At 42.9% G+C, this 17,419-nt stretch overlaps 1 protein-coding gene across 1 annotated transcript in view; it reads right to left on the reverse strand.

Annotated features, from left to right (window-relative positions):
* LOC119457572 (girdin) overlaps positions 1-17,419 on the reverse strand; it is a 46,583-nt gene that overhangs the window by 27,742 nt on the left and 1,422 nt on the right. The window contains exons 2-15 of the mRNA XM_049670236.1: positions 14,170-14,258; positions 13,932-14,037; positions 13,283-13,352; positions 11,719-11,998; positions 10,270-10,440; positions 8,940-9,021; positions 8,215-8,286; positions 8,040-8,126; positions 5,987-6,133; positions 5,030-5,171; positions 4,255-4,367; positions 2,873-2,911; positions 2,128-2,268; positions 92-217 (exon numbers count right to left, since the gene is read on the reverse strand). Of these exons, the coding sequence (XP_049526193.1) occupies positions 92-217; positions 2,128-2,268; positions 2,873-2,911; positions 4,255-4,367; positions 5,030-5,171; positions 5,987-6,133; positions 8,040-8,126; positions 8,215-8,286; positions 8,940-9,021; positions 10,270-10,440; positions 11,719-11,998; positions 13,283-13,352; positions 13,932-14,037; positions 14,170-14,258 (1,665 nt within the window). The remainder of the gene's footprint in view (positions 1-91; positions 218-2,127; positions 2,269-2,872; positions 2,912-4,254; positions 4,368-5,029; positions 5,172-5,986; positions 6,134-8,039; positions 8,127-8,214; positions 8,287-8,939; positions 9,022-10,269; positions 10,441-11,718; positions 11,999-13,282; positions 13,353-13,931; positions 14,038-14,169; positions 14,259-17,419) is intronic.

Here is a 17,419-nt window from a genome sequence, read left to right on the forward strand (position 1 = left end):
ACAATGACTTCACATTTCTATACTAGGAAAGTGCCCAACGTCTATGCAAATGCTGCGAATGTCGCTGCTGCAAAGGCGGTTCCTGTCTTACCTGAAGCTCAGTCCTACATGAGGACAACCTGTTCTGTGATGCATCGAGGGCCTTCTGCAGTCTTTGTGCTTCCAAATTTGATGCCAGGGCAGCCTTTTCCAGTTCTTCCATTTTTGCGCACTCACTCTGAAACGAGCGGTAAATATCAGACCTCGCATATTGCAAAAGGGTGCAACGTTGGGCTAGTTGGTTTGTTTCATACCGGTTTAAAACGGCTACTTCCAATCGCCATCAAGCCCGATCATAATCAAATTTCTGGACCACAATTGCCTCTCTTCCACAGCTTGTGCAAAAGAGCCAATAGTGATCAAAAGATGTTATCTGGATCGGGCTTGATTGCGATCAAAAGTGCCCCGGGTGACACCAGTATTACGAGTGGGAACAGTGCAAAAAAAGCAATGGAGATGAGATGGATACGTGTGGTTACTCTGCCTCCATCCTGCATTTCTTGCATTGCTCTCGTTCCTCCTCGCATATTAGCTTGCATAAAGGACATCGAAGCCTAGCAAGAGTTTCATATGTGGCATTCCTTAAGATGTTTCTACAAAATTATTCAATATAGCAATTTATGTAGCACTAGCTACTACATTACACCAAAATGTGGCATCGAGACTGTGCCCGTTAGTCCAGGGAAGAGGCCTCCAAATGAAGCCTTGAGCTACTAATCAACTCTACAATGCCTAATAGTGTGGCCAACATTCCCTTTTGTCTGGTATAATGCCTTCACAGCACTACATCATAAGAAACATGCAACAAGACTGTGGCGCTGTACTGCCAGCCACAAGATGAAGTACACACGTAATAGCTAAAGCAGACAATGGAATGCAAAAACAGCATACACTGAGAAAGAGGCATCGCTTCTACTGTCATAACTATGCTGATAACTGAGACATTGCTTACGCCACTGTAATAGCTGAAAGAGGAGTGAAAACAGCAATTGGGCAGTGCTTCGCATTCTTAGCAGGCCTTGTTGGGTGTGTGTGTGTAGAACACGCGCAGAAGCTCTGTCGATTGATGATTGACTGATGGGACTTTATGTCCCGAGGCAGCGCATATAGACTAAGAGGCATACTGGGCGAGGGGGAGGGGGGGTGTCCGATTTAATTTTGACCACCTGAGCAGAACGTCAGAGCCACTAAGCTATCTCGGTGGGCACAAGTTGTCTTCGTGTAATGATTATATGGTCATCCACTCATCCACACAACAGCAGCACAAAGGTACAAAGGAAACCTACACGGGGTTTTCCGAAAGCTTTGCAGTTCAAGGTAAATTCGTCCTGGTCTAGGATTCGAACACGGGGCCCAATGCCTTACCGGGCCGGTCACTCTACCGTCCGAGCTAACCAGGAGTCTAGCAGATTGCAGACCGAGGCCAAATTTAGCCGACAATTTAAAGCGCAGAGACACTGAACATGGCAAATTAGTTCTGCGGAAATCAACAAGGCAGAGGAGGAACTCTGCCGAAAGAGAAGTGACATCCACCTGACAGCAGCACAAAGCTACAAAGCAACTGCCCTGAAAAGAGCGACCAAGTAGGGTGACGCCCCAGAAAGGCGTTGGTCCCAGGTTCAATCCATTGACCAGGATGAATTTTTCTTCAATTCCTTTGTACCTCTATACTACTGTCAAGCAGATGACAATTTTTCTCTTTCATGCTACCTAGTTTATGCACAATGTTATGTGAAGAGCTGTTATAGCTGAGCTTGCAACGACAGTGCCAACCTAATCATACACTTAAAAACTGTGCTGCCAGAGAAGTTGATGCTTTGCTTATCAAGGGCATAAAACAGATGATTTTGCTCAATTTCTGCTCACTGAAGCTGTTTATGGCCCAGCACAGTTGACTTCCATAAATTAAACTTTCACAGGATATTAAAAGCTTGCTTAACATAATCCGAAATTAAAAGCTGTGTTTAAACGTACATGGATGCTCTTTAGAGCTTTAGAATATAGCTAACAAAAATCAACTGCATCAGTTCTTTACTGAACGCTACTACATGTTATCAGACAGTCACATTGAAAGGATAAGAAAATCACCTTGCTGATTTCGAGTTGGCGCTGTAATTCAACTTTTTCTGATTCCAAGCTTGCTATTCGATGACGATCAGCTTCTCGTTGCTGTTCTTTTGTTGCATTTTCTTGTTCGAGTTGTTCGAGTCGCTCGTTGGCCATTGCACACTGAAAAAGAATACCATTAACGTACCAGGCCTGATATGATAAGATGTGAGTGGATAAGAATAGATTAACTGAGTAAAGAAACAGCAAGCCATGAAAGTCACAGAAATAAAATGAAAGTGCTAAATAAATTATGAGATAAAATTACAGTCACTCCAGTTGTAATTCACCGAGTGGCCAACACAAAACTGCATCAAGGTGTATTAAGAGGTGTTCACAACTCAGGGCACACAACTTAATGCAATGTTATGAGCTTTATGTGTAAAGCTCAAAACTAATACAGTCGAACCCAGATATATCGAACCCACATATAACAAGTCATTGTGTATTCGAACAGCTGTAAAATCCCCTTGAAAATTTGTGTAAAATTTTTATTTTATATATCGAATTTCCTATATAGTATCGAACTTTTTTGTGATCCCCTTCAGATTCGATACATCCGGGTTCGACTGTATGGACATTTTTTGTCAGCACTGTCACGTAAATTTTAACAGTAGTCACTAGAGTGGCTATGTTATATCTGTATCTTTTATCTTATTTGTACTGCATCTTTTGCTTGTTATAGCCACTTTTTCAATGAAAAATTTCCTTGTAGGTGTCCCCTTACCTGTGTCTGTAGTTCATTCTTTGTTGGACTCTCTTCCATCTAAACAAGTATACACACAAAAGAAAAATACAGAGTAAGGAAAAATGCGACCTGATTGAACAGCCTAAATGTTGCCACACCAAGCTGATGGAAGACAAGGGAAGTAATTCTGGTTAATGCAAATCCAGAATTACAAGACATTACACCAAGCATGCTCCTGCTTTCTTCACTAAGATGCAGCAACAGTACCAGACCAAGTTTTCTAACTTGCTAAATTATTCAGACTCTAAAGCAGTAACGCTGTGGTCTCCATAGGACCAGCGTATAACAGTGACTGAAAAAACGGACACCAAGCTATGATTTGTTTTGTTTTCCAGACAAAATAAACATTGGTGAATCACGGATATTGCTGCTGTAAACAGGACTAGCAGTCACTCTCTTGGGAGGGTGATTTCCTAGCTTTCAAAGCGCCATTTGGCTGCTAAGCCTAATTAAGTTAAGAAGCGATTTTGATTTATTCCACAGCAAAAGCAAAGACTTCCGATCGTGCACAATGTCGTTTTGCACTCGAAATATGTAGGTCATAACTTTAACGATGACCTGCAAAGGCACTTTAACCCTTAGGTACATAAGACATAAAAAAGAAAACATGATGAAGAATGAAATATGGGAGAAACTCGAAAGTTATCATTTTCATGAATAGAAAACACACAACACAGGGCACCTGGATGATATACACACTGAAGGCCTTAGGCATAGTGCACCTGACACTGGACACAAGAGTGACACATAACACACGCATATATTGTGCGATTGTGTGTGCGTGTTCTGTGTCGCTCTTTTGTCCAGTATAGGGTGCGCTACACCTAACGCCTTCAGTATGTCATACCAGTGCTTCCTCTATTTTTTTAATGCCAGCTAGATGCGACCGATCCAACGGTTCACCACCCTCTCCGATTACCCTTTCCTACTTTCTCCTGTCAGCTAGCGTTCGCGCCTGCTTTACGTGGGGGAGAGTACTCTCTGGGTGGTGCCTCACGACGGAAGTCAAAAGAAGTAATCCTGACAGGCGCGTGAAGCGTCTACCGCATCTTCTCCGGAACGGCAGCGGCGCGCGCTCAGTGGCTCAGACGCACACGTGATGCAAGCAGTACTCTCTGGGTAGCATCACATTGCGGCAACTCAATGAACTAAGGCCGAGCAGCGCCATTGCGGAGCGGGCGATTGCACTGGCATTGAAAAAATAGAGGAGGCGCTGGTCATACCAAGAAGCCCAACGTGCAAACTTAGTCAAACTGGATGATATCAAGCAAATAGCAGCCCGGCTACGGCTGCTGAGCTAACGGCAGGTTGCTCAGAAAACTGCTTCCTCACATTAACTACAAAACAAAGCAATAACAGACCTGTGCCTTCATCTCGTCAAGAAGGACTTGCAGGCGCCTGTTTTCCAGCTCAAAGTGCAATGCTCTGGTCTCAGAATCTGTGTTCAACTGCTCCAGGAGGCTGTTCTCTGTGCCTGCACAAAACGAAGGCTTCTGAGTGCAAAGGGATTTTTTTTCACATTACTGGTCACGTTCAGACTGCTCCACAGACTTAAAATAACACTAACGAGAAAAATAAGTTAAGCTGTATTAATTATGCTTCCATGAAACCAAAAATACCACTGTTACCATGACAAGGCGCTTGTCAAACCAGAAAAGACGCAAGAATTAATAGCGAGTGGCGATGGCCACCTTGAAGTTTCCGTACCAACTCGCTGTTATGTGGATTTTGACGACATCTGCTTGAGCCTTATTTTTTATCAGCAAAAACAGAATACATCTAAAATAGCCAGACTGAACTTGGCAAGTTATTTTTGATGAGCCACAGCGGCCTAAAAACACACTTCAAAATTCATGACACATTTACATATTGGCGCTGGGGCTTCGGCGCAAAGCTTTAAAAATTGAAGTAGGGCCATTGTTTTCTTACTGTGAAATCAATGAAAATAAGGGTTTTGAAAGAATACTTTATCATTCTAAGCTGATTTAGAGTTTCCCTGTTTAAGGACGGCACAAAATATGTGCACTGCCAATGCAACTTGCACAGAAAAAGAGCCGTGCGCCAGAAACCATATATTAGCGGTCGCACTCTCGTTTGCCGCACGTACAGTTCAGCCTCCACTGACGCTTCACTCACGTGGGGATGTGGCCTGTGCTCGCAGCCTCTGCAGCTCCCCTTGGAGTTGCACGTTCTCGTCCAGGGTGGCCTGGTGCTCAAGCCGCAGCTGCGCATTCTGCTCCAGCAGCTTCTGCACCTGGCTCCGGTCCAGATCACGCTCCTGCCACAGAGCACAACATCCCTTCACTGCCTGGCACATCATCATCATCCACACCTCAACAAGCACTTCTATTAACCCGCAATTTCATACTACTATGCGATACGAGCAAAGAACTTGCAGGTACTTAATGTCACAGAGGTATTTGTGTCATAACTTGAGCAAGCAACTTGAAACAAAAATTAAGTCAACTTTTGTGCGGTTGACATGGCCTCAGAGAAGCAAATCGGCAAGTTTCCGCTTTTCACAATCTTGGAGAGCTGTCTGAGGTGTGTGCAGATCTCAAATAAGTTTCAGATAGTCATATTTTATATTTTGAATTATCGATATATCAAACTATTTCATGATCCCCTTCGAGTTTGATATATCTGGGATCGATAGTACTCATGTCCACTTAATCAGCACTCACTCCCATTCATAATCCCGTCAGTTCACACCCTTCATCAGTTGCTAACACTTGCCCTTTATCTCACACCTGTGAAATGAGTGTAGAGTGAATATGGGGCAGTGTACTTGTGAGTGAGTCTGCCAACCTATAGGTGCATCCAGGGCACAGAATTCCTAGCACATACAGCAAGCAAGAACAGGACATTAATAGAGATCTTCTTTCCCAAAAACACCTCGCGTATCCCAGTGTAACTGAAATTATCTTCGGTAAACTGCTGTAAGCAGAATTCACAACTGGCAAGGCCACATTACAGGCAATCACCAGTGACACCTGTGGCCATATATGGCAGTTGCTTGAGACCACGTTTTCCCGAACAAACAAACGAGCAATCAAGCTGACAAACAAGGGAGAGCAAATTGGCTGCTCATACCAAGGTGCATTCGCTGAGACGAGCACGAGCCTTCAGCAGCTGAGCTTCCAACTGCACAGCGTGCTCCACACGGCGCCTACTGCCTTCCAGTTGTTCCTCCAGCATGGCCTTCGTTTCACCCAGGATGCGCTTGTCCTCGCGTAGTTCCTGAGTACACCCACAGATTCTTAACCACACCACCATGACACAGCAGATGACAACACCGATACAACAGAACAATACAACACCAATACTTGCCCCGTAACTTTTGAGAACCTGGCCTCATATATTAGCCCTTTGTGCTCATGTGTTGGGGCCCTCATCGACTACGAAAATATTTGTTCTGGTCGGATGTTTGAAAGTGCAAGATACACGCATGCACTTGTGTCAGCTGGTTGTTTCTCTGCGTCTGTTGCAGCGCCTTTCGAAAACTTTTCCAGCTATTGACAATTGCATTTCACAGCGTCTGTGTACAAGAGCAACAATTTTTTTGTCGGCACACTTCAAGAAATTCACACACTCTTCTTGTGATGGGAAGCATCGAGGATGGCAATGTTTCCTTCATGTGCATCTTACAGAAAAAATCTAGCGTGAGTTTAGCAAATTCAGCTGCGAGGATTTGAGGACATTTCCTCTCTTTGAGGAAATGTCCTCAAAAGAGAGCACTGGAAAAAAGAAAGTGACACTGAGCACCCTAGAGAAAACAGTTCCTGTGTTGATCACTCCCTACATGATGCTAACTGAAGACTGTACATAGTTCGAGACCCTTGGGAATAAAGAAAATTTTCTGAAATAATTCACTTGCTGTACATTTGTTCAGACGAGAGCTCTTTCTGTTCAGCATCCAAAACATATGAAAGCGCTTGTGACCGGAACAACCGCAAATTATGTAATTTCCCTTTAATTTATCATTTCTACACTTCAATTAAAACTACAAATGAATTCCCCTATGCTTTCCTTGGCTTCATATGGTTGCCTTCCAAGGGTTATACTTCCCTTCCAAGAAAATTCATACCAGTATAGTTCCTTTTATTTTTCTGCCTGCGCAAAATGTGACAGCATCGCCATCAAATTGTCATGACATCATGCTCAGAAACTTTATTGCTTTCGAAAAGCATTTCTGCATCATGCACTAATGCGATCGCACTGATACACAGATAATGTTAAATATTTCTAAATATTCATGACTTGTATCAAAACCTTCAGATGTCACCAACTTGTCATGCTAATATGGCAAATTGCTAAATGTGCTATGAACACATATGTAAATTCCAAACTTGCTATACAGCCACGTTAGGCATAGCATTAACTTTACGGAACCGTATGTGAAAGTTAAAGTAACATTGCCAAGGTTAAAACAATAAAAGATTCATTCACACTTTATATCTGGCAGCAGCCACCAGCTATTTTCCTGTTAGCAGGGAAATAGCTTCACTTTGTTTTAGCAAGAAAAAGAACAGCCAAGTGTCACACACGATTCAGAAGTGTATCATAATGGCACACATTACCAGTTGCCTTACTTCCCAGCTTTCCTCCTCTGCCAATTTGTCGCATTTACCAGCACAAGTATTTATGCTGAGCTGTTTGGTGTGAACTGGCATGTCATAGTATGACATGCCAGTTCATAACAAACGTGACATGTATGACATGACTCTAAACTGCTTCCTGTGCATGCCCAATTACATAATGCTTTTCCAGTGACAGTGCAGAGGAGAGCACAATGATACGCCAAGGGACAAGTGCATACTGTTGTGTCATTGGCCTTAATACAATAACAGATTTGATGCTCATGCTGAATCCTCTGGACTTGCCTGCATAAAGAATATGCTTAGCATTTTTTCTTATTCATTACTTGAACAAGATAATAAGTGGGCAACAATGTCCTCTTTGTGCTAGAATGTCTTAAGTGTAAAATGACGGTTACTTCCAGAAAAACAAACAAAAATTAGCCATCAATTACAGGCAACTGTGCATCTGATATCACATCAACTCCACCCAGGGCAGAGTCATGCTGAACCCTCTGCCCTACCTTCTCCCCTCCCCCCTCCCTAAGAAAATGGCACCTTCCACTCACCTCTACTCTACTGCGAAAGAAGTCGAGTTCGCTCATCTTGTCTTTGTACCTCTGTATTTCACTTTCAAGTCTGTCCAGCTTCAGCACCTGCAGGGAACACAAGCCTTGCTAACTACAGCCATTCCACATCCCACAAACAGTTCTGTAGTAAAAACTGTCCCATAAAAATGCAGACCTTTTCCTTGAGAATGTCAATCTCATCCCTGTAGGCCTTGGCTGTTCTTGCATCTTGTACAAGTTCCAAGTTCTAGAACATAAAAGAAAAGATCATCCACAGTTAGCGTAGTTCTCAAGAAATTGAAGTTCAAAATTAGGAGACAAAGGCCTGCATGCAGGCCACTGTTTTTGCCACAAAGCACGACGGACAAGCACCCTTGACGACCAGGGTGATCTAATAATACGAGCGTCACACGGTGCATTTTCGTCGAGCCCAATCTGGATCGAATTTCTCAACCAAGATTGGCTCCCTTCCACAGTTTGTGCAAAGGAGCCAATCGTGACTGAAAATGCACCATGTGACACCCATATTAGGTTGCTAAGCCACAATAGCATGGTAACACTTAGCACCACCACAAATGGCTACATGCGAATTGAGAAGTAATGTAAGTCTAGATGCCACAGGTAGCTTGGGATCATGAGGGTTCTAAGCTGGGCTAGTTGTTTTGTGTTTAACATGGCAAACACTGCAGACAAGTGAACGAACAGGACAAAGCGCATCTGCCCTGTTTGTTCATTTGTCCCATAGTCTGCACTGTTTGCCATGTCTGGTTTGGGAACTTCGCACCCTGCATGGATTCCTAAAGGCCCACATGCACACACGACCCACTACATAAATTGCCTCAGTTCCTCTATACATGACAGCAGCGCTAAGAAAGAGGGAGACAAAACATGACTGGTTACCTCTTGTCGCAACCTGGCAATCGCCTCCTTCAGCTGACTGAGCTCCTCTTTTTGTTCAGACAGTACTTCAAGCTTCTCCTCTCTGCAGTACAGAACAAATCACAGCTCAAAGCAAGTGCAAGGTAAAGGCCATCGATGAACACTGTAGAACTCTCACAGAAGGCGAGGACGAAACATGATTCAGTGAGGCCTTGCAAATGCTTGGCTGCCGCTTATCCTCTATTAACTAGAAAGCAAGTGAGTATTTGTCAGGAACTGGCGTTTCCAGCACAGCAAAACAAAGCAAGGAACGGGAACAAAAAAAACAGACTGCACACTGGCCATTTGTTATCTGACCCGCATATGCCCAGAGCACATCGAGGCAACGAAGAGCTTAAAGATGCCTGCAAATTAATTTTACAATAATCACTTCCAGGAGGACTAATAAATGAGTTGTCACAACTCTGTGCACTCAGGGCTACAATACCAATTTATCTGCAAGCCAGCATTTCTGCAAGCTAAAAACAAGCCGATTGGCTGGCAACCGGCTGCCAACAGGAACAAGCATTTACAATGGTCAAGCCAGTTGGTTTGTCGCTATGAAAGAGTTGTGCTTACAGAGAAAAACTGTGACGACTCACAGGTTTCTTTTCACAAATCCCAGCAAACTGAACGCCACACAAATTCATCACAAGTCATGAGGTTTCAAGGGACAATGAAGACAGCCAAGGCGCAATACAGGGTCGTTATGGCCGTCGTAGAAACACAGGTGTAAGACGTAGTGCAGAAGACCGAGATCATGCAAAAACAATGTTGGTGAATAGCTTTTGCAGCTGCTGGCAAAGACAGTAAGTTGTTTACTCGCTTCTTCCAGCCAAATCTGTTTTTTTTTTTGTGCCCAGTTTTTCTAATATACTTCTCTTTTCATGCCACGTTAACTGATTGTCCCGAATTCTGATCAAAAACGGGCAAATATTTTTACTGGAGAATCTTTTGCAAATAAACAATGTAGACAATATTTTAGGCGTGTAATTTTACAAAATGTCAACCACTCATTGCAAAAGTGAAGCTTAACAGCGCTATACAAGAAAATGAAAAAGAAATGATTTAAGAGTAGCATCGATGAGAAAATCCAAACTGCAAGAAAAATGACAAATATTATCGACAAACTGAGCTCGTCCTTGGCAGTTCTAACCCGAAACGCATGGATGAACCCAGCTTGTCCGTGGCATGAAAGGGATTAACGTACTAATGGTGTACACCAACATAAAATATGGAGTAAACATTAATGTTGCATTTAGCTGAATATTTAGTTGCAGTGAGGTTAAAAGTGAGAGGGTCGTAAACTCACAGCTCCTGTTGACAACGGCGAAGCTTTGCCTTGGTGTCGGCCAGTTCCACGCCTAGTCTTGAGTCGGCCGCCTGGGGTGAAGCCGCATCAGAGCCACCCCACACCTGATCACCCGCACCATCGACACTGCCACTAGACTCCTGCTCCAATGTCAGGTTCACAAGGCGCTGGAATGTCAGACAATGCACGACGTGAGCTGTATGATTGGTTAAGTTAATCGGAGTGCACAGCGAAGCAGAAGACATGTAAAGCCCAAATTACACACACAGTTGCTGTGCACGCGACCTGTGTGTGTGTCTCGCATCTTCGTTTTGCTGCAACTACTGTAATTAGGACACAGGCAGCGAACTTTATTACTTCAATGGCTACAAACTACCAATGATTTGTTCCGTCACTGATGAAAGCCTGATAAGTCAGAGATCCAGAGGCATTGTGGATTGCAATGAAATATAATGATTGTACAATTAATTTTCTAAATAAAGCAGCATCAACAAAATTTTTATATTGTACAGTGCACCTTCCTGCTGCCTACTGCTACCATAAAACATGCGTGAGGTCATGCTTACAAGGCACAATTCATCAAAAATCCACTGGACAATATCGTGGTCACCAATTATTCTGGCATGCTGACATACAAATGGTATTTATTTATTCATTTCATACAGCAGATGGAGAAAAGAAAAACACATTTATCATGTGTAGCACACATACAGAATCAAAGGCACAAACTAGAACACATAGCAAATATAAGCATAACTGCGAGTCGGCCTGGTTGGAACAGATTCATTTTCTTAAAATTTTTGTGCGCAAACAAACAGGGACGAAGAAAAGGAGGAAAAGGAAAAGCGCTCGTCCTTGTGTTCTCCTTTTCTTCGTCCCTGTTTGTTTGCGCACAAAAATTTTAAGAAAAGCAAATATAAGTCACATCTCAAGAACTGAAAGTTCAATAGTCTGTGTTAACAATACAGGTTGTAGTTCGTTCCATTCTTTTATCGTTTAAGGGGAAAAGTAGTAAAAAATTATTGTTCTTGTACCAGACGGGACAACAAAGTGCGTGTGGTGACCATTTTTGGTTCCCCATTTGTATCATGTAGGAGACACAACTCACTGCTAATTTACTTGCCAGCAAAGAGAAACTCGAGTTGCCAAACCGAGTTGCACCACTCTTGCAAGGTTTCAATGCTAAGCTTTTTCACGATAGCTGTTCATGATAGCAATCATTCGGTACTTGGAGAAAATTTAACAAATAGCAATAAAAATAATCATAGAAAGCTGGCATTTTCTGCATTTCAACTCGTAATGCACCACCGCATATGCAGTATCCCGAAGAAGACAGGATTTCAGTGCCAGTTACCCTTTCCAAAACCAGCAAAGGCTTGTCACTAGCACAACTGGAAAAGACAAGACAAGCAGTCAGCGAACGAGTGCCCCTGGTCACACAAACCTGCTGCAGCGCTGTCTCGTTGTCGGGAGAGAGTGGCTACGTGACGGACTAGAGTGGCATACATGCGCGGCCGATCAGCTTCGGGCAGGGTCTCCAGTCGGCCCCAGTCCCGCGTCCAGACTGAATCCGGATTGTCGGTGATGGAGGCGATTGCTTCGGCCAGGGAGGCCTGGGTAGCCAAGTCGAGCCTTCGAATGGCTTCAATGAAGCGTCCCTTGCGGCCACACTGTACTGCACAGCCCAGCATCAGCAGGAGCAGACGACTCAGCTCCTGCTCACTGCTCTCTGCAAAAGACGATTCCACTTGCATTACACCTCGCTTCCTTTTGCTTTCACTTGAGGTGCACTCCACTGCCACAATTGCAAACAGGTGCAGCACACTCTCACTATAATACTGGTCTTTGCCCAAGATGCCTGACGAACTTTCTTAGATCGTTGCAAGATTTACGTTTTCAGCCATATTGCGCAATGACAATATAACATACTGAAGGAATGAAAGATATCTGAAATCTTAAACTTGGGAACCACCAAATGCACTTGTTGCTATGGCCACCACTATGTTTTTGTCTGGCACGCAAGTTCAAATAATAATAATAATAATTTCACCTTAAAGCTCGTCATGGCCTACATTTTGCCCTGTGAGAACATACAATATGGGCCTTGGCAAACAGTAAACTTCAGTTGGAAAAATTGCAAATATCTTACATGAAGTGCATAAGTTTCTACAAATAAAGTGAAAAAAAGCCTCCATAAACTGCACATTGTGAAAGCAACATAAAATGTGGAGTATGCACTAATGGTATGTTTGACTGGCTTCTGCCACACTCTTTGGACCACAACAACGTGAAACCTGCTCAAGATCGGAGCTGGAAAAAAGCCTGCCCAGGCTGAATGTACAGGTGCTTGCCAGAGAAACTGAAACCGGGAAATGAAAACGCATCACTGGCAGCTTCAGCTGCAAACAAACATGGTGCACACGCAAGGCCCACGCATAACTCCCCACCTCAGATGCCGTGGCAACAGAAACTGCAGCAGCCATGTGAGCGAAATGCTGTTGGGCATTGGTTGTACTACCAGGACGAAACTTTGAGTGCTCCAAGCTGGAGCATGGAACTTTGAATTAACCAAAGAAACGTGCTCCAAGCATTCAGCTTGGGCCATACGAATGCAGAGAACATTGCAAAGAGTGTCATATGGTGCTGTAAAATTACTAGTCACATGTACCTTGTTTAAAGGTTTAAATTGTGCCCATGACTTAAGCTCCCACACATACTTGTTTTCCTGCTGTGCAGCTGCCACAGAGGTTCACCTGTAAATGTATTCAGCTTATCTAACTTTCTGAAAGACCCATCTTCTTTGGTAATAGTCTTCACCTGTACCTGACATCACAAAAAAAAAAGAAAAAATAATATTGGCATCTTTTCCAGTACTTCCCAGTGGGGGGGGGGGACAAAAATCGGTAGATGCCTCAAAACATGACTCGATATAGAATCTTCATTGCTGTATCAAAATTTTGCTTACATAATCTAGAAGGTAATGATACTGAGCAACACCTCAGCTGTCACCTACCATCAAAGGTTGCTTTGGCGATGCTGACCACATTAGGCAGGTGCATAACTAGCACTTGTTCCAGGACCTCCTGCACAAATAAACAGGGTTATAAGGTTAGGTGAGCATTTGTTGCATGAACAATAAAAGATCTGTTAAACTTACACTACTTGTATTTTATTTTTCTTATGTATACAACAATGCGGTAAATATAAAAAGTACTGATTCATTAACACTGCTGCTTAAGGTTAACACTTCACCTATTCTACAATTTCCGATGATTCACAACTCATGGATGCACAGCCTGTTATGAAAGATCGATAAAAGAATGGCAGAAGCTTGATAGAGAGCTTTATTTTATCATAAAGCAACAGCTTGCAATATGCAAAGTAACAGCATGTATTTCATTTCGCTGTCACAAGATAAGGCAATGCAATCTTTTTCAACTCGCGACATGTAGAACTGCACTAAATCTTTCATCCCTAGTTGGGGCCGCAAAGCATTTTGATGAGGGTCAAACAAAATGCTTTCCCGTCACACTAAAACACTTCCGTATTGGCTGCCGTGGGAACCAACCAGAGGGAAGTTTCATACTCTTCTTAACCTTACAGCATCTGCGCTGCATCCTAGCTTTGTGTCTATACTTTCTCTAAGTAAAGCAAACTCTTACCTCGTAGAACACTTTGATGTTGTGCAGCAGCATGTTGAGATTTCGTAGTCGAGCGGTCATATCAGTAGCTGGATTTATTACCCCGGAGTACATGGGATGGGCGTCACTGCAATATGCAAAAAAAATTGGCTCAAGTGCCCCTCTTCCTCAAGTCCTCTGCTCAACAAGCACTAAGCCTTTTGCTGCTACTTTGCCACTAAGCGCAGCAACAACAAAAGGACAGCAGTGAGCTGCTTACATCTGCAGCCAGACGGTGTGCAGAAAGACGCCATCACAGAGCTGCTTGAAGTCCAATGGCTTTCCATCATCATCGTAAAATGTTTTCACCTGCAACACAGAAAAGAACACCTTGTAATGCTTGCACTGACTATAGACTGCCTGCCACGGCTGTGATGAAGTCGTTTTATTATATAAGGTGGCTTCACTACACTTCTTGTTTTGAGCTGACCTGCAAGACCATGAAAACATGTTGGCCTCTCGCAAACATTTTCCAGTGAATCAAACGAAACTGTGTAGTCCCGAAGTCATCAAATTAACAAAGTCTTTGTTCTTCATAAAGTCTTTGTAACAGACTTGGTTCTTCAAACCTTGACTGCGAACCCTTTAGGGCAGAAGCTTTTGATAACAAGCTTCCAGTATAACTGATGCGCGTGCCCCCGCCCCCGATACCATATCACCACCAAACTTTTAGGGCCAAACTACAATTACGCGTGCCGGAACGTGAAAGCTCGCTCCCACACACCCTGTGTTTCCCGCGCCTCGCGAGTAATGGCAGTTTGAACGTACAAGACGCACACTATTTTCACCTTGGTGGACGTTGTTTCGTATTTTTGTGAGGCAGCCAGAGCACTGATATTTGTCTGGATAAGATATCTGAGCTTGCGCCATGCTTCGATGCATACGATCTGTCCTGCACAATCTGCGCATGCGTGAGGCCCATGGGCGCAAACTTTTGCACCAGCAAGCGAGCATGTAGTTTGGCCTTTATGCACCAGAGGTAGTATTCAGATTTTTACTTTCACAGACGCTCCCTGAAATGAACACTCTGACTCGCTGAAGCAGCAGGAACAGATTACCTGGTTAAATTGTGAAGACAAGCATTCATGCACAGCCATCAACAAGAGATCAGCAGTGAAGCTTACAGTGGCCTCAGATGTCATTGGATGCCACACTTCTGCATGAACCTTCATGTGCAATTGAATGCAACACTGCAAAGTAGATCTACTGTAGTTGTGTAGGAGCTATAGCTGTAAAAATGATTGTAGAACTCCTTTCTTCTTTTCAATTTTTGCACATGTGCAACAGATGCTTGTAAATCTCATTTAAAATATGTTTGTTTACGAAGTGTTTGTTTCCTAACCTTAATGCATGACAACCACTTCCACAGCTTGTCAGCAGAAGGAGAGTGATAACACTCATCACAGCTGACTTGGCCCAGCACTTTATCCTTGTACAAAGCAGCAAGTTACATGACCATGAATGTGTACTTGCTGTAGTGCCACATAGCTGTATTAAATATACCTAAGTGGATTCAATTCAAAGGGGATTATTTAAGCACAGTGAGCATAGCAATGTCCTCCATAATTAAGCTGTGAGTAACAGTGGAATGAGAATTTCATAATTCTTATATGCAGCGTGTTTTTGGCCATGGTCTCCTTCATAAGACTGTTACACCCCTCCCATTTTACCAAAATAACATCAATGGAAGACTGCTTGCTGGCATGAAAAGTGCGTGGCTCAAAAGGAATGGAATAAATTTTTGCACTCTGTTGTCAGCTATAGAATTATAAACTCAATGCATGTCCACTTTCATGAAAAGAACATTCAATTGACAAGTCCACAAACGAAATTAAAAACAAGAAATTTCTCAGTTTCAATGAAATGGTCAGTAAAGCTGACTATATACCAGCACAAGAACTAAAGCAAGGCCAAGTAATAATTAGGGTGTGTTAAAGGTTGTCAAGATTTGGTGGTGTTAATTCAGCAATACTATTGCAGCTATTGCTGTATGATGCTCTTGCCACTGGATGGCATAGCTCTACATATCTACCGTCAACATCAAATTTTTATGTGATGCAGACTCTGCAAAAAAGTTCTATTTCTCCTCAGTTCACGCAGCCTTTAAATGAATGAACGTGTTGGTCGCTCTCAGTTCAGACTGCAGCTCTGAATTTGAGGCTATGTTCCCAGGCTTTGCGAAAATTCCATCTTTTTGTAGATTCTAGCACCATAATATTTTTATGCTACTATTAGATAGCAAGGAGGGGTGATGAACTGCAGTCAAACAAGGGATTTCCCTGAAGTCAACACTTCGACAAGGGAATTAGTTTCATCAAGGCTCTGAAAAAGACAAGCCCCCGTGTTGAAAAATTGGCTCCACTGAAATCCTCAAACAGACTTGCTCCTGGGCAAGTTAGCATGGTTTCCTATGCATTCTTTTTATGGCATAGCACGAAAAACAGACACCACACAGAAACACAACACACACAGGAAACAACACACACAGGTGCTTGTGTGTGTTGTGTTCTCTCTGTGGTGGGTGCCTTTCAGGCCGTTAAAATGAATGCATAGAAAATACAGCAACATCCCTTGTTTGGTGGTCCAGTACAGCACCTTCAACAGCACCAGCTGTGGCCACCTCCAACACACTTAAGACTGCCTTCCCACCTTGCAGAGTGAATTGTCCGTGAAGTGCTTTAGCAGTCGTTCGTACAAATTGCTCATTTCAGCTCTTCGCTATCTTTATGTTCGATAAGTTGTTAGCACAACTTGGCATGTAAACTGAACAGCTGTAGGGTAAGTTTGTTCATTATACTTGAGAAACCAAACATTAAAAAAATATATAAAGAAGAGAACGGAGAAAGTGCACGATGTGCCAATGTGTTGTCCGTTTTAAGCATCCCATTTTCTTTTCTTCCCTTTTTTTTTTTTGTGCTCATTTAACACTTCAATTTTGCAAGTTTCTCCGATCATGTGCTCTGCTCCCATCGCTGCAGTCACAAGATAGAACGAGAAGAAACTTTTAAAACCCGGCAACAGCTAATTTTGTTGGAGATTTATTTCACAAACGAAAATTTGAAGCAATTTTTACCAAATTACGTTGTTGGATACCTGCGTCTTAAACTGTTATCGTCACAGGGCTGGTATGGCACCTTCCACCCACAACCAATCTGTTAAGACGATGAGACGTTACATAATTTTTCTTATTGTGTCACCGTTTTTCATTCTTAGGGAACTAGAAGCACGGTTTGGACAACTTGAGTAAATTTTTTTCATTATGGATATTCTTTTTCTGGCAGCCTCCTCTCTTCAACACTGTCATCGGGATGCTTGCTCAGCCGTGGATAAATTTTTATTTGCTTCAAGGCGATTTTCTTGATGCATTCTTCATATGTTATTTTTCACTCCTTCCATTTCCCAACATTTCCGTTGCTTTTACTGATATCTAAAGGTATTTTCTAATGTCATATCCGACTTTTGGCCAATCC

This window comes from Dermacentor silvarum, chromosome 7, assembly GCF_013339745.2.
Source record: "Dermacentor silvarum isolate Dsil-2018 chromosome 7, BIME_Dsil_1.4, whole genome shotgun sequence".
NCBI lineage: Eukaryota > Metazoa > Arthropoda > Arachnida > Ixodida > Ixodidae > Dermacentor > Dermacentor silvarum.